The sequence below is a fragment of the Cebidichthys violaceus genome, unplaced genomic scaffold (genome assembly GCF_023349555.1).
Source record: "Cebidichthys violaceus isolate CVI_PGR_0920_01 unplaced genomic scaffold, fCebVio1.0.p SCAF_3, whole genome shotgun sequence".
Taxonomy (NCBI): domain Eukaryota; kingdom Metazoa; phylum Chordata; class Actinopteri; order Perciformes; family Stichaeidae; genus Cebidichthys; species Cebidichthys violaceus.
Genome location: NW_027176483.1, coordinates 17,456,876 through 17,482,274, shown reverse-complemented (window position 1 = coordinate 17,482,274; position 25,399 = coordinate 17,456,876). Strand labels below are relative to the sequence as shown.

The 25,399-nt window shown below is 42.3% G+C and overlaps 1 protein-coding gene across 1 annotated transcript in view; it reads left to right on the top strand.

Annotated features, from left to right (window-relative positions):
* The window catches only part of si:dkey-246g23.2 (solute carrier family 66 member 2), a 45,500-nt gene that overhangs the window by 5,081 nt on the left and 15,020 nt on the right, over nucleotides 1-25,399 (top strand). The window contains exon 4 of the mRNA XM_068723472.1: nucleotides 22,305-22,521. Within this exon, the coding sequence (XP_068579573.1) occupies nucleotides 22,305-22,521 (217 nt within the window). The remainder of the gene's footprint in view (nucleotides 1-22,304; nucleotides 22,522-25,399) is intronic.

Below are 25,399 nucleotides of genomic sequence, written 5' to 3'. Positions count from 1 at the left end.
GTCTCGGGCAAAGAGCTGGTGTATTACTCACCATGAGCCCACGCTTAAACTTTTTACATGGTGAATAGGATCATTTATGACGACTAGTGGTGAATCGGCTGCGCATGTTGCAAATACATCGGACAATAAGTCTGCCTGTGAGCCGTGTGTGTCCTCTATGTTAAACAGGCTTAGATACAGAGAGAGACGATTAAGAGTGCTGCAGCTCAGGATCAAATCTCCACACGTGAGTTTGTCTGTTATGACCCCCCCGGCTACTAAAACACAGCATGACCACCCTCTCACATTAAGCCCCCCCCCCCCCCTCTCTCCGAAGGACGGGCCTGAGGTCCGGTTTCACAGAGCTCGGGTACGACTGGCGACGGTGGGGTCAGGACAAGAATAGATCAGTCTTTCGTCCCTCCCTCCCTCCAACGCTAAGTCTTTCCAACAGATCAGGGTCATCATCTCTGTAAAGTAGTTCTCTTCACCCCCAAGATGCATGTTTGGCGTGATTACAAACTATTTCTGAAGATCTTTCACGCTGAGCTCTCTCTCCGGTCATTTCTCCACTACCCACCCAGCACCCTTCTCTGCCCTTTATCTTCCTCTTCTCCCGCCTCCCTTCTTCTTCTTTTTTTTTTCCCACCTTCCTCCACGGCTCCTCTTCTTCTCTCATCTCTCTTCTTTCCGTCCGTCTGTTGCCGTTTCGTCTCCCACCTCTTCTCCTTCGCTTCCTGTCCCTCACTGGACATCTGAGACTGAAGTGTGTCATACCAGGGTCCTCTCTGATCCGCTGGCCTTGCCTGCCAACACCTGTTCCCTACTTACTGACCTCATTTTCCACTTCCTAAAGACACATACACACACGCATAAGAAAAACACCAATTCAATGAGCATGTGAAATGAAGAATTACTTGTCACTTATCTGTGCGACTCATAGATACGCTACTGATTCCTTTACTTGTGACCTTGTGTTGTTGCTGATCGTGCTGATGTCCTCAGCCTCCACCTGCTCTGGTCCCTTTTTCCACTCTTGCCATGTGTGTATTGCGGTAGGTGTTTTTCCATATTTTAGTGATAAATGTCTGTGGAATTTAGTCCTGAGGATCACCTAAGGGTGTTCAATGTGCTGCCAACTACATCTGGCATAGTGCCTTTATTCATGTGGGGTTCAACCAAGCTTTTTGTGTTGTTCAGAATACAGCTGGCTTTGTGATCCTAAATGCTTTGACATAAGTTGAATACGAATTAAGAGAATCATATTCAGGCCGTTTTCACGACGCGTTTGCCTGCTGGGCTGCAAAAAAGTGTAGGTGTTTAACGGTGTTGCCAGGACACAATGCTGGATCCCTTTCTGATGTCTGCAGGGAAGTGAAGAACAATGTACGGATGGTGCCACGCTTGCATGACTGAAAGGAGTGAAGTCCACAAGGAAGCAAACGTCCTGGGAAAGAATTGTTGCGTCGCATCAAGTTGGGGGTTGAAATGTTATTTTGCGCACGTGTCAGCGAGGTATTTTATCTTCATTGTTTCCTTGTTAGCAATGCAAGAACGCCAGCAGTGATGTTATCAGGACGTGAATACTCGCAAATCTTGTTGTGCGAGTATCTATTGCATTCTGACTCGCACCTTTTCAGGTTGGACAACACCGTCCTGTGTGAAGTTAACTCACACACTGTACGTTTAAAACACGCATGTACGGGCAACACATAGCTAGGTTTAACATTGCAAATTATGCACACTGATTTGTTTTTATTTTCAGGTGTTGCCCTTTTTATTGAAGTGAAAACTGAGAGAGAATCAACGTGATTAGACCGGAATTAAATTCTCCAGCGAGGTCACCTTCATTACCATTATTGAGTCTGAGGAGATAAGGACTGGGTGAATTAAATCTTTTTTCTTTGTGGTGTGTGTGTGTGTGTGTGTTGGTATGCTCTACTTTAGCTCTTTATGCTTCTTTAATATGGTGATGGTTGCTCTAAGTACAGAATGAAAGGTCAGCAAAAACCTATTCAGAAGAATATTCATTTCTTTTTCGCTGGTTTGCAGATCAGAATTGGAGCCTGGGTGCTTTACCAGCAGAGTCTTTGTAATGGTCTCTACACTGAGCTGACTCCGAGTTATGACTTTGCAGTGACTTCCAGTCGCTGCCCCAGGGTGCCACATTAACAATCCTGGCCTTATGATACCGGGATTGGGAGGCTGATAGGGGGCCGAGGGGAGAGATTATGTTCAAAGACAAATGTGACCTCAGGCTGGCTGCAATGAAAGTGGGGAGTAACTTTGAACAAGTGAAAGTAAATGTAAGGACTGGGGAAACAGAGTGAAGGCAAATGAGTTCTTTATTTACAGAATTGCATTTAGTATTCTGTGAATTATTTAAGTTTCAAATTTGAATAGAAGTTAGGAGTTGAGTTGCAACCAGAAGTTAATTTTAATACAAATAATGAGTGGAACAACATCCTCCTCTACTGGCTGGAGTGGGTAAAGCACAACATATCTACTGCAACGCTTGATCTCAGCTCTTAAGGTATTCTTTGTAACCTGTGCATGCCGTTTCTACCTCTTACAGTACGTTACTCCCTACCTTTAACCAGCCAACAATAGCAGCCCTCACCACTTTGTGAGTCCCCTAGCAAAGAGCCACAATTGCTCCACAACATCCTGTTTGTGAGAACCAAGGAGAGCTCACCAGACCATGAACAGAGGACGAGATTGGACTTCTGATAGCTGGCGTTGACCCCGCAGTCATCCTTAAAACCCTTAGCTCTCGAGTGGTAAAAGCAATTTCAATTTGCTCATGATAACCTTTTCGGGAGAGGTTAGACGCAGCAGACGTTGCACGCGTGATGGGAATTGTTAAAGGATGCGTGCTCAGTCGGTGTCTAATTCGTCGTCTGTAACGGTGCAAAATGAGCCATCGCTCTGCTTTTGTTCACCCAGGTGAGAACAAGTGATCACATACGGTATTTCCTAGCAACTTATTGCCCTCATAAATTCTCACCATAACTGTTCTACAGAGCCACTGCTCTCTGCCGTTCTGCACTAAGCGGCGGTAACTAACTTAGGCTGCCATACGGCGGGAAATTTATTTGAGCACCAATTTATTTAATTTGGAGTATACCCTTTAAATAAACGACTGAATCAATGGACAGATGATTACGGCTCGGGGCTCAGTGCTTTCTTTCCCCCTGAAAGACAGCTTGAAGGGGAGGGAAAGCTGAATAATTCATTTGTTCACTTTTACCAGGCTGCACCCGAGCTTGAACTTTTAACTTCCCAGTCTTGAGGCTGCTTCTTGCACTACTCTCCACATTTACTCCCTTGTACAGTATTAGTGAGCTGTGACCTTGAGTCAGCATGCCACTCTTAAGGTGAATGTCTTTGCATTTTCTCAGATTAGTGTGTGACTTTTGACTGCATTTGAAGACATACTCTGTGTTACATGTAAAGGAGTGCCTTGTCTGTCCGTGAGTGTGTTTCCCTGTGTCTGACAGGCCGGAATCGTCCCGTCTTTTGCACTTGCATATATGCATGTTGCATTTGTCTCTGAATTACTGAATGGTGCAGTGCAGAGTGTGATGACTCTGCCACTCACCCTTATCTGCAACACTCAGGCAGCACTACTGCAGCAAGACAAATCAGGTGTAACAAGCACACACATGGACACACACACACACACACACACACACACACACACACTCACACGGACACAAAGACAGAGACTGTGCAACCCATCCAATTTAATTTACATATCCTACAACACACAGACAAGTGTTGTGCTTACTTTCAACGTCGAGAGTTTAATTAAACCCCAGATAAGAGTTTAATTAGCAAGTCAAATGAAGTCAGGTAGGCAGGAGTTGCTTTGTTCGCAGTCGAGCATTTTGGATTACTTGGGCAAGAATGTTTAAAAAATGGAAATAATACAACACGCCTCAGAGGGAGTATTTGTCGAGATCATTCTTTCGCTCCAATCGTTTTCACGGAAGCTCACACCAGAGACGCCATGTGAAAACATTTTCCTCAAACCAAAGGTACGTGTTTTGTCACTACCTTTTGGATATACGGAGCAGTCTTTCACAGTCATCATTTTGCCTGGTGTGTCTCAGAAGTGTTTGATACATTTGGCAGTAGGAGCGGTGGCATGTTGGTGGATATTAAAACCATGAAGATTGAGGAGTGACTCTCACCATTGTGTCTGATGGCGGCCCGCAAGGGCTGTTTGTTGGTCTCGTGTCCTGAAATGAATCCTCTATCTGCGAGGTCTACTTCTGATGTTCTCCAAAGTGTGCGTATATATGTGTGTGTTTGTTACACACAATATAACACGTAAACCCAAATGAATGATTGCTGAATCCCTTTTGGTTTCAGGGTCCTGGTACATGCTGGCTCGCGGTCTCGGTTTACGGGGACGCCTTATTACAATCGCACCATCTATGTACAAGATTGGGAGCATTTCTGTTGCCTCTCTAGGGCTCTCAACATGGCAACAGCTGAGTCGTCGGCTTGCAGCTAACAGTGCAAACTGCTGAAAAAGTGCTGACAGTGCTGAAGCAGAGGGTGGGTGCTAAGCCTCCGGGACGAGAGGTAGAGGGACTTCATTCTCTGCTCAGGTAGATAATAATCAACTATATCTAAACTAGTTTAGTTGTTTGCTGCTATATCAAGGCTTTGAAACCGTACATAGCACCTTTAAATGTAATTAGGGAATCCTGCTTTTTCCTACTCAGGCGATTCAAAATGTGAAATAAAGACCTGTTTGTGTCCCGGTGTTGTGCTCCAAGCGTCCTTGTATATTAATATCTCAGTATACCTCCCTGGTGAAAACGTAGTCATCTATCTACATTTGTTTAATTTTTCGTATTTCCCCCCTAGCTACTGTGCTAATGTATGTGTATGTCTCTGATATTTGACCCTCTTGCTTGTGCATTCAATGAATGTTTGCTGCCCACTCTCAAATCTCAAATGACTAACCCTCCCACAAGCACATAAATGCACCGATTATAGAACTTTTCCTATTAGATAAAGTTGATTTTTAAAGGCCTTTCATACCCACTGTTCCCGCGGATTAGACCTCTTCTCAGGACTGCGTGGGTTTGTTCAGACGCTCGATTGACCTGTCTTTCCACTCATGTCTGTTAGCTTTTTTGCACCTGAAAGGGCGGGAAAGCTAATCAGCCAAACTAAGGCAAAACATCTACATTCAGTCTACACGCAGAGTGGGTGTCATAGGGTTACTTGTTTTAATGAAAATGATGGAAATACTTTTCATCAGACCCAGCCGGTTGAGAAAAAATCAAACGGAATAGAAACTTGCTTTTGGCTCTCTAATCAAAAATGTGATGTTGAGGAAATGGCTCAGCCTCTCCCTGAGGGTCTGCTCCGATACCTTGTGGTTATTTATGGATGTGGGTTAGAAATCCTGAACTTGTCTTTGGCCCACGCTGAACTGGTTGTGTCAGTCAGGACGGTGTGTCGCCTCATTAGACCAGCACTAGAGAGACGACCTGACAAACAGACAGCATCTATCACCATCCATCTCCGCCATAATACCCGACAGGTGTGTGTGTGTGTGTGTGTGTGTGTGTGTGTGTGTGTGTGTGTGTGTGTGTGAGAGAAAAGACGTGTTCGGGTATGTGTTCCCATCTGTTATATACGTGTGTGTGTGTAGTAAATTTGAGTGTGTGTGAGGGAGGCTTAGGGCATGTTGCACATCTGTTTTAGTGTGCGGGTACCAGATTGTGCGAGTGTGTTGTGTGTTTCTGACGTGTCGATAAAGACATCCATATATCAGGCCGGCCAGATGCCTGTTAACACAAAGTCAATACGTTGTGAGTGCCTGTTAAATCGATGAAAGACCATCCTCAGCTTGTTCGCTGTCGCTGGGCTGTCTGTGTAGTATGACAAGCCCTAGACGAAAACCCGCTGGTCCAAACAATACAGTTTGAATAAAATAATGCTGCTATAGTATTTAAAATGTTTCCTGAAATTGACTAAAGCATGTTTATTTAGATCTTGTAGTATTTTTAAGTTACTCCAAATGCAGAAACATGACTAAAGCTGCAACCCTAAATCATTTTTTAGTAGCAATTAATCATCTATATTAATCAATAATATTGTCTGTAGAAAATACAGAACAAAAGAAAAGAGAGAAATGCTTCCTCAGTGCCCAGAGTGGTGTCATCAAATAGTTTTAAAAAGTGTTAAAATCCCCCAAATATTACATTTAAAATGATGACAGCACAAAAGTAGCGTTTTTACTACACATGAGCTGTGTGATTCCTGTCACTTCAGATGTCTGTGGCATGGCCATCATGGAGTTTTTTTAGTGACACAGTAATAATAGATCAATAAGCTAAGAGTAATAATGCATATTTGTCTTTCTGTAATGTTCCATCTCGGTAGTGTTAACAGCCACGAATGAGAACAGGATCTATTGTTGTTTAGGTCAAGCGCTTGTATTGCTAGTTACAGCATATTAGCACGTTGGACATGCGCATGAATGAGTCCATAATTTGCTCTATACTCACTGGGATGCACTCTTTCAGGTGATGGGGGAGATTAGCTTCCTGTTGTGCTTCAGCTTGGCTGAAGGTGTATTTTGGAATTGTGCCAATGTTGCTTTGTGAGGGGTTTTCTCACATGCGGAGGGTAAAAACAAAATCACTGCTTCTCTGTGGTCCGACTCATTGTTTTCTCCTCACAATCGATGTCCTCTTTGCTCTAGCCAGCCGCCGGTGCACCATGGAGGCAAACTGCAGCCTGATCAGCTGCATTGTGGTGTGGCTGGATTACTAAAGCCACACACCAAGAACCTCATTAAACACAAATTCCCAAAGTGTATGACCCCTATCGAGGAAATGATACAGTAACTCTGTCCTGGTTTCCTTGTTTGGGCAGTGGCTTGTGACACCGCATAGGAATCTCTATGACAGTCCTCCAGCGATGCATGTAAGGTGAGCTAAATTGTCCAGCGACTCACGCAATTCCTTGAGGGTTAATGCACATTAGTCCTTGACTCCACAATGTCAAGGAGCTGGCATGATAAACAGATCCCGGTGAGGTTCAAGCTCATTATAACCGGAATGAGATTCAACCTCTCGTCCTTCACTCTCACGGCTTCGGTGCTCAGCGTGTTGTGCTCTGATCAGACCTCATCAAAAGATATGCGATAGAGTTCAGCTTAAAAAAACACAACCTGGCGCGCTCATTAAGAGAAAACTTTCCGTCTCACCCCTGCAGTCTTAACACTTGTCAAAATTGGTATATTTCCGTATTTCAGTGGATAACTGGCCAAATATACATTATCTAAGGTGTTAGGGATTTTAGCGGCGTGTTTAAGTCTACGTGTGTCATGATTTGACAAACACTGGGTTACCCAACACACAAGCTTGCCATGACATAAAACACTTCCTCTCATAGAAAGTTTGAAATCTCTAAACTATACAAAGATTCTGGGATGATCCATTTTGCAGAGGAACAGGAAGTTGCAGCAGTGTGTGCAGTGCAGGATGTCGCAGGGTTTCTGCTTTCCCACTTTCCTAATTGGCACCGTGCTGTCCATGAGACACCAGACGTATGCAGATGTCTCTGACTCGTCTCCAGCATGTCCCACTGTGCTTCCTGAGAACATCACTGCCTGCAGGACTACCCTCAAACCCAAACACACACATACACACACACACACACACACACACACACACACACACACACACACACACACACACACACAACAAAGCAGGGTGTTAAACAAGCAGCTCAGATAATTATCAGAATAACAATAGGAGCAAAAAAGAAATGGAGACGGGCTCAAGTGGGCTATGATTAACCGTTTTTAATCATTATTGCTGTCAGATTAATCCTAACTCCATTTAACGTGACTCTTTTAACACAAGGCACTATATTTTGCTGGACACCCAACAATAATTAAATTACTTAATGTTTGAAACTTTCATTTTAGCAAGCAATAAGTTCTTGTTCGAAGCTAAATAGATTTTCAAACCTCGCAGCAAATCTGCTTTACTGTATGTCCTAATGTGATGAATCACTATCAGACGGTCGTTTCTCTGTAGGTATTAGGGTAGAGCAATAATTAAATTGGTGACACAGATTTATTGGCGTTGGGAATCGTGTATTTAGCCCTTTAATCAACTTCAAACCGACAGTCCACCCTAAGTAGGCAAGGTTTGCCACTGCTCCTCAGATGACTGTCTTCATGTCTCGCATTGACGAGGAGAAGTATTATTGGACAATATGTCCAATCAACTCTTACAGGAAACATTTCACTGTTTGTTCCCCCGAGAGGTTCCTCAGTTTAGAAGCAGCAGAAACATCTCTGCAGCCAACCATCTCTTTGTCATTCTTAAACCTCATTCATTTACTCGGCCCTGCTCTCCCCAGCCCTATACATCTTTCTTAATTTTCTCCTCTTCTCTCGGGAACTGCTGAGGCAAAGGAAGTGGACACTGACGCAACTCCAGAGCAAGACCATGCTGGCTGATACTCGGATCCTATTCCATCTGCATCATGTTGTAAAAACAAGCACCGAGAGCCACGGCTGCGGTCATCTACCAAAGGGAAGAAAAGTGCTTAATTTGTGACAAGACATGTCCAGACGTGTCTGGAACAAGTGGCGAGTTATTGACCGTCAATGTGCGATCAGATTCTGAGGTGTTTCATAAAGTCGTTCAGGAACAGGGCCAGAGAGGCCCAGTCCCTGTTGTTCAACATCGATCAGCGTCGACACACTGAGATGCTGTGTTGGCTTTGTTGTATTTTTGTGGAAAGTGATAAGATCCTTAAAGTTCGGTCCGTCCTTTGTGAGAGTGAGGATGAAGTCTATACGTCCCTTTTATCAGCTGATCTGTTTACATGAAATCACTTCAAGATGTACAAATGCAGACTTTTATCAAGTAATGCGTTTGCATTTCGTGACCATCACATCTGAGTCATTTGAAAGGGAGACGTTTGTAGAATATTATGTTTGCCTCGGCTTCTTCTTATTTCCTTGTCTCCACTGTGTAAAGAATGTAAAAAACAAACACAAAAAGCATTGTAATACTAAAAGACAAAGGAAGAAAAGATGTCATATTGACTGTCAGCTGTTGGTGTCAATCAATAAGATACTTTTCTCTCTGTCTTCTGTTTACTGAGTTAGTAGCCTTGTTAGCCTCACATTGCCTCTCACCCGGTAATATAGCTGTTTAACAAGCTACAGGTTTAAACAATCCCAATAAACTCACACACACACACACACACACACACACACACACACACACACACACACACACACACACACACAGGGAGAAGGGAACATAACAAAGCAGCCAGCTGCGTTGTGAGGAAGGTCAATGGACCTTTTAGCTAAATAATGACTTTTAATGAAGCACTGCTGTGCTAATTACTCTGACTGGGTGATGAGGTAATTGTACCCTTAGGAAGAAGATAAAGTGTTTGTGTGTGTGTGTGTGTGTGTGTGTGTGTGTGTGCGAGTGTGTGAGTGTGCTTACGTTTGTGTCACACCCTGTGACAATAGATACAGAAAAAAAATATTTTTTAGGATTCTTGGGATCACTCACCAATCTCTATTATGTCATCACATTCTCTGTTTTCTATGAATTATGCTCAAGCAGAACATTAAACTGTTAAGTGTTAGTTAACTTGTACTGTGTGCATGTAATGTCAGTCGCGTAAATTACACATAATTGGTTATTTTGGTTACAGCTTTCTCTGTCAAAACTGACTAAGCAGGAGATGTGGAGAGATACGACATAAGCCGCACTGAATCAAATCGTGTTTATTAATGTGTTCTCATACAAATTTGAACTTGATCAAACAAAACAAATCTTCCTTTTTTGGTTATCTGTCATCTGCAGTTGTTAAATCTCATGTCTCATTTATTTGATATCTCGTTCCGACCAGGAATGTGGGCTTTTCTTTTGGGAATGCATCTCTGCTCCAGCTTTGCAAACTATTGACTAGTTGGTTTGTCTACAACGCACAGAGCTGGTCGCTAACAGGAACGAGGCTGTGTGTCGCAAAGTGCCGTAAAAAACCCTATTTCCCATATTTCAAAATGCGCTGTATACAAATAATGCTCCTAAAACCAGAATAATGTCGACATATCCCACATGTCTTAGTCGGAAAATGCTCCATTCGGAATAAGGCCTTATTCAGAATACAATGTTCACATGAGCCATATTAAATTTGGAATATTGTCATATTTGGCATAATAGCGGAATATGAGTGTGCATGTAAACGTAGTCATTGTTGGATCTGGAAAGATTTTGACATACACAATGTCACTCTGCAGCTAATAATAGCTGACTTTATGTTCTAGTCCCATTATCTTTTATTTACACCTGCTTATCTCTTTAAGAAGAAAGCCTCCCATTGATAACGCGTCTGCTCTACCGGAACCTAATAATGGTCCCTTGAGGTCCCCTGTGCTGTGTGTCCTTATCTGGACCCACCGACTCTTCCATCTGGTCAATAGCTGATTATTGGAGCAGATCACCTTCACAAACAGCCGGGCTTAACTTTGACCTGTGTGTGTGTGTGTGTGTGTGTCTTAAACAAGAAGGATGCAGGGAGTCGGTGTCCTTTTGTGAATGCACATCATGAAGCACTGTACTGTATTTACACCCACACCACTGACATGTGTTTGTGTGTCTGCCTGTGTCCGTCAGAGAGTGTGTGAGATAGAGTCCAGGTCTTGTTCTCTTCCATCTCTGTCCACCTCCTCGTCGCCTCCTCGATTCCATCCACTTCACTCCGCCATCCTCAGCACCAAGGTCACTGCGTCTCAGCATCTTGCTACACCGCTCTGTCTAGTTATCATCATAAGACACACAGCTCCATCCCTCCAGCATACCAACACCACAGCCTTCCAGAACCCGGTCATGTCTGCCGTAATCCAAGTAGCCAAAAAGAAAACTAGTTTTACCGTTTCTTCTTGTACTTAGATAGGAGGTAATTGACAAACCAATAGTCAAGTAAAATATATGATTAATGATAGAAATAGAAAGAGTGCATGAAAATACATATCTGGGCATCAGAGTCGATCATAGATTACGTATGTTGGAAACCACACTTAAATATATCTTGAATAAAAACCCACTATTGTACCGTTCTCTCATAGTTCCATACTTTAATTACTGTATGGAGGGAAACATACAAAACCCAGTTTCCATGCATCAGAAGAGAGCTACAAGAATTGTGAATCTATCGGATTGTTACAAACCAACCAGTGAACTATTTATTAACTTGTGTTTTATTTAAAATGTTGTGATCTCATTGTTCTTAAAACTGCAGAGAAAAATGTACAAAGCAAAAGACCATTTGCTTTCTAACTGCATTCACAGGTTTCTCATGAAAGCCCGCCTCCTCGTGAACAGTTTGCATTCATCATGTTAAAACGAGACACATACGACATTTAAGTTACGTTTGTGCAGTTAAGAGAGTTTCATAACTCATAGGAGCATGAGAATATGAAACTGTTGCACGCCCAATGATTCAAGAATATTATCAAAACAACTATTTGAATAGTGAGTTACTTCATAATTGGTCAGCTTATTGTGTATCACAAACATTTCTTCATGGATGTATACACCACAACCATGGCCTGGGACAAATAATACAAAATCTATAAATATGCTTATTTGATATAAAATGCCAGCACACACTGAGAAAAAGCAGGAGTGGCTAAGCACTCAGATTTATGACATACAAATGAATTTGTATAAAAAAAGTTCTTGGCACACAGACAGTTATTCCATTATTGTCCTGCTGCATTATCCTAAAATTGCAGGACATAAAAAAACCCAGCATTGGTCCAACATTGTAAGACCAATTAAAATATGAACATCAAAAACCCGTAAAGCTGAAAGCCAGCACTTTCATTTCTAAGTCATGGTTTCATTTGTCATCCAACGTGCTGGAGTAGAGCTAGAACAATAAAACAATATGTCACTGTTCACATCCTGAGGGGCTGCATTGGGTCATGTAGTTATAACTACAGGCACAGCTTTAAAAGATGGACTTTCCTGCTCACTGTCGGCTCAGCTTCGGTGTCGGTGCTCTGAACCCCAGCCTGACAGCACGAGCTGACAACACTGGTTTGAAAGCGTGAATAAAAGTGAGGCCTGGGATGTTTTGCCCAATCTGAATCTCCTGATGTTCCCTCAGCCGTTGTTCTACCGCTGGTGAAAATGAGAGTCAGCCTGTCGGCGTCTTTTAAGTTTCTGAGAACAAAATTATTAATAAAGAATAGTTAAAAATGAATGATTTGGGGGAAACTGAGTGGTGCTGTGTCTAAGTGTCTGTTATGTCATAGCTGGCAGAGATGAAAGCTTAAGCGTTTGGCATTAGGAGATAACAGCTCACCAACCAACAGCCATAATAAGAAAACATATCTGCTCACTCATCACAACCTTTGAAAAACACAAGAAACGGAAGTACAGAACTTTAAACGTCAAACTTTGACTTTGCTATAGACGGCAAATCCTGAACGAGCAATGAACTTCACAGAGAGAACAATGAGGTTTCTTGAGGCCAAACCTCCGGCAGACACAACCGATCTTGTGCGATCTTGAAAGGATTTGAGACATTTAGGGATTTAGCTGGCATGCGAGGCAGGATAGAGAGGCTTATACGGATGCTATCAGGACAACTGAAGGACAACGCCAATGAAGTGCTTTTTTTTATCTCTGATTTCCTCTACTATATGGAACTTACAGTACTAGGTATATACAGGGGATGAAGAGTACAGAAAGGGGAGCGGGAGGAGGGGCTGTGATTGACAGGTTGTGAGAGGGACCTTGATAAGAGAGCTTCAAAGAGAGAACTAGAGAGCAGAGGTGTTCTTGGAGTCAAGTGTCCCAGGTCTGTGTGTCAGTACGACTTATACTTGAGTGGATCCGAGCAGACTCCATATCATGTGGTGCATTTTCATAATCACAAGAGTGTGAAGTATGAAGTGCAGGGAAAAATGACTCTCAGTGTTTCCATTTGTTCCTATTTAGATTTCAGATCAGGTCTCATTATCCTCTGCTCTGTTTCGGTTTGTGTCTAAATGTTCAGTTTGGAGCTCTCTCTCTTTTTCATTTTTTTTACTTCACTTATGCACTTTGTGTGGGCGACTAGGGTCCAACGGGCATATGATGACCTTTAGTAGAGCGTGGGAGACAGAAATAAAGAGAGACTAAGAAAATCCATCGTAGTGACATTTGCGTACGCAGAGCATGGAAATGCCATTAAAATCATTATCACGTTACTAATGTCAAGAATGTTTTTCCACCATCAATATGCCATATTCAATTCCAATTAGACACCTTGCCACATCAATACATGACACTGAACGGTATCTGCTAGACTCGTACTAACAATACACAGACTGTTACCAGGCACCATCGCTGAGTATATATGTAGAGTTTAGTTCTACTTTTTAAAGGTGATATATCAGTGCTTGTGCATCAACATTTGGTTTTCTGGAGAGCCCAACACACAAACTATGAAATAAGACAAGCCAGTCAGTTTTTTGTGCCGCTTAGATCAGAAAACATGTGATTTAACAAGTCATTCAGATTTGGCTCCCTTTATGTCACATGCAGGTTCATTAGAATATACACATTTAATTTCATATCTACACTTACAGCTTGAGAACTACCTTTGCAAAGGTGCAACATATTTATCTAGCAAGCCAATCCGAGCAGACTGGGCTTTTTCGGGAGGGTTCAGACATGCATGATGAGGACAAAAATGTTTTTTTGAACATTTAAGCATGTAAACCTGTTCTAGTAGAAAGGTCAAATACAAGCATGGACCTGAAATGGAGCCCTTCAAGTTCAGCTTCTAGTTAAGATTTTAATTATTTATGGTTATATTGTTTAATTTGGATAATTTATCACTTATTTCAATTGTGCTGTAATGATGCAACTTCCCATTTATGGATTGATAAAGTATTCCATCTATCACTATTTATTCTATGTACAGCATATCATAATATGGAAAATGTATGCAAAACCATTTAAAAATAATGAATTAATGTCCAATGCACTATTTTCTGCTGTTATGTATTACATCAGTCAAAACTCTTTGCAAACAAAAACAACTCATTTAGTCAATTTTGAATTAAAATCTCAAATTCATTGAACGATCATCCTTTTGGATTATTGCCTAACCTTATACGAGCCTATGCAAACACATATAGCTGTGTAGATACGGACCACATGGTAATGGCAGAACGCTAGGCCTTGAACCTGACTAGTTGCACTTCTTTTCGGGGGAGTGGTGCATACTGTAGACTCACTGACTCCCTCATTTATCTCAGAGCCGCAGACGCCTGCCAATGACTTTTAGGGAGGAAAGTGGATGGAGGCGCTAGAGCGAGAATGAATGTTAAAAGGTAAATTGGATGGTGGCGGTGGATGTGTTTGACAGTATGCCAGAACTGTCAATGGAACTGAAGCTGAAAAAAAAATAAATAGTGTTAGGTGTGGAGAAGTCATGTACTGACTGTACTGATAGATGCTATTCTGTCAGGATACACACAAACAAGCGCAGGCGTGGGCCGTCAATCTCCCTGTCGTGAAGGTGAACGACTCCACCGGCACATGCTTACAGAAAATGTTTGAATAGACCTTTTTCTGACTGTCTCTATCTATCCATTAACAGGAATATTGCACTGAAGTGGCTCCTGCCATGCGTGTGATGTGACCGTTGTAGAGTCCCCGTCAGTGAGGGAGTGTATGTTCTGGCTCGGCTACGGAGCTCTTTATGTTATTTAATGAAACAGGTACGGATGTGGAAGACACGAGTACATCGCAGAGGTCAGCCGGTCGCAGAATTGTTGTTGTGGGTCATTAATGCCAGTAGAGTTCATTAGTTGAGTCTCGTCTGGGTCAAGAGGGTAGAAGGAACACACATATACACTCAGCGAGGAAGCAATCAGTTGTGGAAAAACACAGCCATGGTTCACTAGCAAGGTCAAGGCTGCCCACTTTCAGAAGTGCTACTGCGGCACAAGCTCAGAGGAAAAAGTGTTCTTGACGAAAGATTATTATTTGCTGCAAGCCGACCAGACTGTGACGAAAAGACCCTTTTATCTCTCTCTCTCTCTCTCTCTCTCTCTCTCTCTCTCTCTCTCTCTCTCTCTCTCTCTCTCTCGCTCTCTCTCTCTCTCTCTCTCTCAAATCATAGTTTTCCTCTTTCTCTCTTTTTCATTGTTTTTTAATTAGCTGCAAATATATGCAGCTAATGAGAGGCGAACAAAAAAAAAGGATAAATAGATGAATTAGACGTGCTTATTATAACCATAGATAATCATATCAGTTCAAATCTATAGTAGCTATACAGCAGCAGCACAGTATACATAGTAGTACTAACACTTCATTTGATTAAAATCAAAATGCTGTATCAAAAGTCATTATGAAATGTGATTTTATTTATTTAAATATTTTCATTTTCTCTCAGTTAAATGTGGAGATAATCTTAATGATGCTCCAAACGGACATGGACAGCTGATAGGTATATTATGTTGTCAGTGTACACGGATGTATATCTGCTGACAGGAGAGGACAGAGTTCACACCATGCAAACACCGACGCTACACTTTGTGCTTAAGCAGGCTCAGCATCCGCAAGCTCACAAGCTAGCTCCTGTTAGCCATAGCAACCCAAGGGAAAGACACACCACTTTGTTTTGCTATTCATAAATTCATTTGTCTTACTCCGGGGGAACATCTTTGAAGTCACACTGCCAAGGTAATGCAGAATTAACCAGCAAGCTGACGCGTTTAACAGCTCTATGCTTTGATGCCAAGTATACAAATTCAGGCCCATATGGTTTCCAGTACTTGTTGTGCCGATGCACTGTAGTTACTTATTGCAGCAATTTTCACCTTTTTTTTTTTGTTTTGTTTTAGTGAAGGGGCGCTAGTTAAATACATTTAATAGCAGTTTTTATCATAGAGGCAGGGGTATGATGGCTATAAAGGAGCATTTTATTGTCGTTTGAAAATGTTGTAATAAATGTGCTAAAATTGATACTGTTAATTTGCATTCTGTTATTTATAGGATTTGGTGTGTTTCTTTTTCTTAGTAAACATTTAGAAAAAGTTGGCGTGCTGGAGGACGTATATTCCTCTCTTTGCGTAGAACTGCTCTTGACCTCATGAATATTCAGTAATTGTGATAAGCTAACTGTCCTATAATATAACATTCATGTTAGCTTTCCACCATGCAGGCTATAGCACAGTCTTTGTAGATGCCAGTGCCTCACCATAGGCATTCAAGCCAGCAACTGCAAACTGTTGTCTTGTGAATGTATTACTTGGATGTTTCTGTCTGAGTGACTTTTGTAATGCGAAAAATATTATGCAAATGAATGTTCCAGATGTCCCTGTGAATAGATGTGCGTTAGAAGATCAGGCGGGCTTTTTTTTTATTATTTTGACAGATGTGACCAAACACAGCTTAGAGAGACCACTGCTGTGCTGTCAGGGGCCGAAGAATCAATGTGGCCCTCTGTGACTGTTAATGTATTCTGTTAATTTACCTCTCATCAAAGATAGAAATAGAGGATGCTCTCACGACAAACTGGGCAGTGAAGCAGCAAATCCCAAACTGGATTTAGGATATGTAAGTTGAGAAGACAATGCAACAGAAACAAATCAAAATTCAAATGCAGAATGTGTCGTACAGCCTACTGCAATATGCCCCATCCCCCTGTGGCAAACGCATACAGAAGCTATTGGAAATCAAAGAGTTACAGTAATTGCACTGGACGTTGTTGGTCCCGCATGCGAGTGTGTGTGTGTGTGTGTGTGTATGTTTGTATTTGTGTTCAGGCATTTCTGTGCAATAGTGTGTGTACATCTTCAAGACGAGATCAGAAATTGTAATGACTCAGCAAAATAAAAATATCAGCCTGAAGTATACAGCGAAGCAAAGTGTTATCTTACTCCCCAGTGAAAATGACCTGAACAGCATTGTCTTTTGCACTTTTCCATTGCTTATCACTTCCTTGCACATTTTTCAGTCATTCCGTTTGTACATGTTCTGGTAAATGAGCCGTTAATTACTGTTATTTAGGTTTTCTCTGGCTCGACTACTCTAAATCATATTTACTTGGAGCTTTTTTTTTTTTTTTTTTGGCAGCCAATTAAAAAGCCCATTCTTGTGGGTCAGATGTTGCCGATCTGTGTGATTGAAGGCAGTAGCTGTTGAGCGAAGCTCTCGAGAACATGAACGTTTACTGCTAGACAGATGTGAATTTGGGCAGAAATAGCCGTCCTTGTTGCCACAAATAACCCCCTGTAACGCATGACTGGTCTCGAGCCGTTCTCCACACAGTGATGGTGCCAGTCTGACATTGTGCAGCATCCCCTCTCCACTAGGAAGCATCTAAAGTCAGGCAGGAGGGAGGGAGAGTGAAATGGAACGAATGGTGTGGAGGGGTGGTAGATGCAGAAAATTGGGGGGCTTTTCTAGAATTATAAGGAGATGGTTCTTGTCATCATTGTTTCTTTTTAATTCCACTTTTACTGGTTTACTTTAACTAGGTTTGTGTTGACTGGTAAGTGTGTCGATCTGCACCTAAATAATTGCTAAAATAAAGTGTTTTGATGATTTTGTGAACATAAAAGAAGATGGAATTAGATTGTCCTAACATATCAACCAAGTGTTTTACAAAAGCAGGCAGTTGTGTAATGATGTTTTGTTTTTTCTGCTCTCAAGTTAAATATGAACTAGTTCAAGAGGCTGAATCCACTGGCAGGGCAATTTGCTCTTGTGTGTGCGCCTCTGTGTGTTACATTCACACAGTAACTTAATGAGTGGACATTATTTTAGAAGCTTGTGTATTATTCAGCGAGCTGACCGAGAGAGAGGGATCTATCTGTCCTCCCTCAGACCTGTGCTGCTGGTGAGCCAAGTTATGTCTGTGCTGCAGAAACTAGCCTCCTTTTCTTTGGTTTTCAGTCTGTCGGAGAGAGAGAGGGAGGGAGAGGAAGAGAGAGGGATGGAGAGGAAGAGAGAGGGACGGAGGGGGGATTTAGAACGGTTCAGAACAGTTCAGTGACTCTCTGTCTGTCCAAATGATTGCAGAGTCCCTGTGGTGTCCCTATTAAAAAGCTTGTCAAGACGGTATAAGAGGATTTTTTCTGGTGTGCCTGTGATGGTAATACTCTGCGGAGCTGTGTTCATGAGCTGAAAAAGAAAACGCAGTCTGCAGGCTCAGCTCGTAGATATTGTGCGATCGCCCCTGACCAGTTTCTGGATCAGGTTTAGATGGTGTAGTAAGTTATTCCCTTGAGTTTCCTGATGCACTACTGCTAACAAAGTATGGTTGTCTTTTACCATTATAATAATCTGAATAGTCCATTGCATCCTGCATTTCCTACAAGGATCCGCACCCCTTCTCAGTTTGGACTAGTGAGCTGAGCGCCCGAATGACGGCCTACGAAAGATCTCAAACGGCAACGTTCACACACAGAGGAGGCTCCGCAGAGCCGAGTCGCCCTGCTCGCAGTCCTGCAGTGCTGAGTCAGCATATCTCGGGAGCTCTCTAGCTGTCAGCGTCCATCCTTGTCTCTGTCTCTCTACTCTCTGCTCGTCCTGATGGGAAATACCGCGAGTTTAGCCTCCGCACATCTACGTGACTGACTCAAGGCTACTCTCCCTCTTTTTCTAACTCACTCGCCCTCCATCCCTCCTTCCTCCTCTAATCATCCTCTCCCTCCTCTGTGCAGCTTGTGTGAGGGTGCTTTTAAGCTCTAACAAGCACTGAAACTAAGTCTCGATACAACACCTTCTAAGGCCGTCACAATTGCAGACATACACCTGAACACACACACACACACACACACACACACACACACACACACACAAATTGATTGACTTATCCCGGCCGAGCAACTTCACATCTTCCCTGAGTAACTTTATAACCAGTTATTGACATCCTCGCGGCTGCTTCCTAGCCCTTTTTAGTAATTGAATTGTTTGATCTTTCATGGGCTTTGAGTAAACAAAGAGTCGGTGTGAAGAAGGAGCGTCTCGCCCCCCTCCTGGCAGTCTCTGGGGTCTTTTGAAGTGCATCCCTGGCCTCGACACAACACACCAGACAGGAGGACGCCGTTCGGAAAAGGCCAGGCCACCTGTCCTGCCCTGGGGTGACAGGACAGCAGCCACGCGTGAGCGTGAAGTGAGGACGCTTTTTTTAGTCAGCGAGGTGGGTGGAATAAAAAGCAAGGAAATGGTGAGAGGAAGGATGTGAGCTGGTCAGGGAATGGTAGCTGGGGATGATGCATGATATAGGAGGACAAATAAAACAGATGACTCCATGAATGATGCATAGCTTTCTCTTCTCATTTAACTCTTCAGGGCAATTTGATTATGCAGGTAAACATACAAGGCTGTATAAGTGAGAGACGAAATGGGATAGAGAGAGAGAGAGAGGGGGTCGGGATAAGAGGAGGGGGAAGTGGGTGTGTTGCTTTCTGCATGAAAATGAATTTGCTTGGTAAGAGGACAAGAGGGTTTCTGGTGTGTGTGTGTGTGTGTGTGTGTGTGTGTGTGTGTGTGTGTGTGTGTGTGTGTGTGTGTGTGTGTGTGTGTGTGTGCTGATGATAAGCAGGAGAGAGGAAGGGGAAGCTGAATTAAAAAATGGAGAGATGAAAATAGGAACGGCTCAGCGGGAGGCTTTTATACACTGAAAAGTTGACAGTAGTTTTGAAATACCACTCCTCTCATTGTTGCTGCTGTCAGCATGTTTATATCTTCACCACCCTGAACTCGTGCGAAAGGAAATGAAAGGGCTTTTATGTTGACGATAAAGGGCCTCTCCCGGATCGCCAGCCGCCACTGTCTGCAATGACTCAGGTTTGATGTTGTGTTGAAGTAGCAGAAATGTGCCGGGATCGCTTGTCTTCAGCTCTTTGGCTTCTGTCAGTATCATGGCTTGTGAGGCCGGACATATGTCACACACAGAGAGTCGATATTTGTCAAGTATGATGTGTGTGAGAGAGCTGAGAAGCGTGTGTGTGTGTGTGTGTGTGTGTGTGTGTGTGTGTGTGTGTGTGTGTGTGTGTGTGTGTGTGTGTGTGTGTGTGTGTGTGTGTGTGTGTGTGTGTGCGTGCGTGCGTGCGTGCGTGCGTGCGTGCGTGCGTGCGTGCGTGCGTGCGTGCGTGCGTGCGTGCGTGCGTGCGTCTTGTATTGGTCTCCTCTCCCGCCTCTCGCGTGTGTTGTCAGCAGTGGGCGATGTGTCTTCTGTGGCTCTCTGTAATAAAGCCATTAATCACGTTCGCTGTTTGCCACAAACATGCCGCGCTGCACTCGCTGCAGGATGTCTCACTCTCTCTCTCTCTGTCCCAGGGTGCAACATCAGATGCAGCTCACTGGAGTGGAATGGGAAGTGTCCCACGCCCGGTGTTGGCTGTGTCCGTGTGCACTGAATATTTTGTGTGAACATATACAGTATGTACAGTATGTGACATGCTATTAATGCATGAGGCTCTGTTGAAACAGGAAATGCTGCTCGAGAGGAAGAGAAGTTGTTTGGACTGACTGCAGTGGAAAAGTAGCCAGGGATATTTGCGTTTCCTCAAAAGTAGACTCAACATTTAGAATTTAGAATTTTCACCTCACCTGATTCCTTTTGTGCTTTTGTTATATCTATTTGTACTTTGAACATTGACCGGATTAATTACCATCTCTGAATCTTTAAGTAGGAATGCAATTGTTTTTGACAAGGTAAGGCTGGCCAATATGGCCTAAAAATAATACCACCATTTTTTTCACATCACACACGATTTTGTTTAAACAATCTAAGCCTACAAAAGACATTTCAAACATGATATCATACAACATTTAGAAAAGCAAGCAGATACACAGATTCAGGAGAGCATACAGCAAATATAACATTTTAATTAACTAGTCTATTAATTGTTTGAGCTCTGTTGTACAGTACACTTACTTATACTAATCCAAGTCTTGACCAAACTGGTGCTAGAACGTTTGCTCATTTAATTGGTTGGTTGACAAAAGATTCATTAACAGCTTTGATGAATAATTTAAGTAATTTATCACCAAAAGTGCCAATCGTTCTCTGGTTCCTCCTTTTTTAATATCACAGGGGTGCCCTCATTAAGAACAGTTTATAGATCGACCGGCTCATCAAAAGAAAATGAATCAATAGATTTAATCACTAATAATTAGTTGCAGCTCTCAAACGGCCACATTTGATACGTTTTTTTTTAGTTTTTTTATCGGCCTTCAATTTCAGCATTCGTCTATAGAAATTCAAGGACATGCTCTCGCATGCACTTTTTCCTCATATACATGCAACCTATTCAGTCGGTGTGAAAGGTAACGAGTCGGGCGCTCCGCTGTATGGCGCGTCACACTTGATTCCCCGAGCTGACTAATGTGCTCTTATTTTGCCGTAAATCCCATTTAGCTGATGTCAGCTGGTCTTGCACAGCTCCATGGTAATGCATAAGCAATGAGAGACTGTCGATCATCGCACATTATGGTCCATTGAGGAGATGGCTAATTCTAATTCGAAATCATACTCTGACTTTTCTATGCAGTCAGTGGTGCTGACAACCTCTTCCATTCAAGCTGAGTATCTGTTTCAGTGAACATGGTATTTATCAGTGAAAAGCCACACGCGATAAATTCAGTTTTGTCAGTGAGATAGCTTGAAGCCCAAGTTAATAAACTTTCTAAGGCCTCACCAAGAGCCAGATTGTTCCAAAGTAAAGTAATAGAAATGTAAAAGCTTTCGAGTATCTCATTTATCTTTGTTCCGTTCACTTACGCATGTGCACAGTATTGATTTAGGAGTGCTGTCTTTGCAGAATTTCTATGCATCCTTTAATGGAACGCTCTTATTACCGCTCTTTCCTTCTCCAGTCTTTTTCCCGCTACATCGCTCTTTCAATCTCTGCCTGCCACTCTTGCTCTTCTGTTTCCATCCGCACATACTGTAAGAACCTTCTGCACTACAAACTCTCTCTCTCTCTCGCTCCCCCCCCACACACACACACACACACACACACACACACACACACACACACACACACACACACACACACACGCTTCTTTATTCGATCAACTCTCCAGGCTCTTCTGTCTGCTTTATTTCCTTTAAATCCTTCCACACTTTTCCCCAATCTTCACTTTCCTCTCTGTTTCCTCTCTTCTCTACCTGTCTCATCAACTCAATTTATTTTTTTTCAGACTGTAAGCAATATTCACAACAAGTTCTGAGGATAGGTTCAATTGTCTCTCTGTGTCTACTTTGTTATCTCCCCTCTCCAGACTTGGACATTCGCTACTTCTGGAAGTGGAGCGCGTTCGAGGACTACCTGCTCTTCTGCTTCGGCTTCACCGTGCTGTGTGCCGTCGTCACCCTGCTGCTGCTGGACTCTGCCGTGTTTGTGGAGACGCTGGGCTCCCTGGCCGTGATGTTTGAGGCCATGCTGGGCCTCCCGCAGCTGCTGCAAAACTTCCACAACTGCTCCACCAAAGGCATGAGGTAAAGCCTGCTTTGAGGTCAAGCGGAGCTGTGCCGGAAGCTCACGTCTCACTGTACTCACATTGGCATACAGTGGCACACTGCCACATAACTTCATTAGCGCTCCCTAACTTCTCTTAGAAAGTATTCTCATTAACCTTAATGTCCACGGAGAACAAGTAATTTATATTCTCATGAGCAAATTATGCTAATGAGGTCATTTATAATCATTAGAGCAGTGAGTCAAGGTTTGGATAAACCCAGTTATAAACCCAATTATAAACAGCTATCCAACTGTTATCTATCCATTTCATTTAAAGGGTAAATGCATTACTAATGACGAACAGTAACACAGTGATTTAACATAAAGAATTGTGGAATGTTGCATATAATCCGTCCTTTCAGGCCTCATGTTTAAACTACAATAATGGCAGAAAACTTTAATAACTATAGAAAATATATAAGGTGATGATAATACTGTAAAATAACAACCTATCTATTATTCCATCTGAGAAATGTTCTCGATAGTATTATTATTTTTTATTTATTTATTTATTATTATTATTATTACAAACAAGATCTTGAGGTAATTCCAGAGGTTAAGACTGTACTCGTGGTAAACTCAAGGTCACCTTAAATGGAAAGAGGAAGTAGAGGGTGAAGGAGCGGGACAACAAAAAAGCTTAGCTTGCATTTTTAATGTTTTTCTTGTTAAGACTATGTCACAGTGTACAAAGGTCAATGTGTAACATTGATTAGCCTCTCAGGTAGAGGACTGTGAGATCAATTGCATTCCTAATGGGACAGAACCTCTTACTAATTATGATCATTATATCCTCATTATGTCTGCCATCAGTGCAAAAATCATACATGCATTGTGTTGGGGGGGTGTAGTCGCATGATTTGCTGGTCACTCATCCCTGAAAAGAGCCTGTAGAGACAAAGATATTTCCAAATATTCCATAAAGCAAAAATATTTCAGAAATGTTTCCGTTTTTCTCTCCGGGACACAGCCCCTGTCATTTTGTTTTCAGTGGATATTCAGGAAGTATGGAAGTCAAACAGACAGAAGTTAACATGTATCCCAGGGGAATATGATGATGAAGATCCTAAAATTAGGATTTTGCAGTGACGTCGGATGGAATAAACAACTCTCCCTCGGGTTGGGAGGGGTTTTGTTTTCCATATCTTGAATCAAAGTTCTTTCATACACAAATGCAATACGTGAAAATAAGTGTTTTTAACGGCTGCAACCTATGATATATTTAATTGTTGATTAATATGATAAATTGTTTTTTAGATTTATCAAGTAATTCAGTCAGGAACACCCTTGTCATAGATTTTGAACATGTATTGCAACAAATGGAAACACAGTTAACTTTGGTGATGATGGCTCCGCTCTTTGAATGCTTCCTGGATTAGCCAGCAGCTACCAAGCTAAAAACGGGCAGCACCGAGCAACAACCCCCGAGGGTTTACAGGAATGAGCCAGAAGTACAGTTTTTAAAAACATTTCAACCATTTGCCATGAAAGGTGAACTCTGAACTAAAAAGGGGTGGAGGAGGCTGGGGTGGAGGAGGCAAAGCTTTGCCAGCAGTACGGTCTGTAACAGCGTCGGTGTAGAATGAATCAGTGGGGAGGGAGTCATATTTAAATAAACCTCCTTGTAGTGAGAGTGGGCTGTCATTGGTGTGTGGCAGATTGGAAGCTATGCTTCAATCGGTCTGGCTGTCAGCTGGTTACAGCTGGGGGCGTATGACTTCTGTGTCCTGCATGAACTAATGCTCTGCTTCATTTATTTGCTCTATTAAATGCCAGAAAATCATAAGAAAAATGCCAATTACAATTTCCTCTCTCTCAAAATGATGTAATTGAATTTCTTGTTCTGTTCGACCAACAGTCCAAACTTGTGTTTAGCATTGTTGCTTGAACAAGACTAAAAGTTTACTGCCGTGCTAGCGGTGCTTTGAGTTACATGCTGTCAGCATTACAACAGGCTCACAGTGACAATGCTTACATGCTCATGTTTATTTTATTTGAGTTAGCAGATTTGCTTATTAGACAAGCCCTTAACACAAAGTACAGCTGCAGCTGATGGAATTGTTGTTAGTTTTGGTCATAAACCAAAATGTCGGACACATTATTGCAATTCATCCTGACCTTAACATCAATATGTGTACAGATTTCTTGGCAAAGCTTTCAGTTGTTAAGATATTTCAGTCTTTACCAGACTGGTGGGCAGTCCTTTAAATTAAAAAATATATATATATTTTTGTGTATTTGTTTTTTTGATCATTCCCCAGAAGTGCCTTTAATTCCTTTTCACCACAGACAAGAGACAGATGTGTCATCTACTGTATTTTACACATACTGCAGTCTTCCAACATTCTTCTTTAAAGTGCCTGTGTGTATCATTTAGGGGGATCTATTGCCAGAAATGGAACATAATATTAATGAATATGTTTGCTTTAGTTTATCATCACCTGAAAGTAAGAATCGTTTTTTTAAGAATGAGAGGTTAATATCTACACTTGGAGGGGATCCTCCTCACGGTAGCTTTTATACTGAGACACACCCTGAGGAAAAACCAGCCAAGCCTGTGCATATTTTGCCTCATATCACACATGCATCCATAGAAACGCAACACAAAATAAGCTGTGAATATACTTTAGTTTTAAAGTCTTCACATGCAGCAGTGTACTTAAAGATGCAGCAGTAGAGGAGATTTACTGTATGAATGGCAAGATGTTCTTCCTCTGTAATGTGCCCCATTTCACATAAAGTGTCCTCAGGGTGTACATCTGGGCTTGCACTTCCCGTGAGCAGCCATCCAACTCAATACCACATCAAAGATTAACTATGCAATAACACTGCATTAGGCCTCTGAGATGACTGATG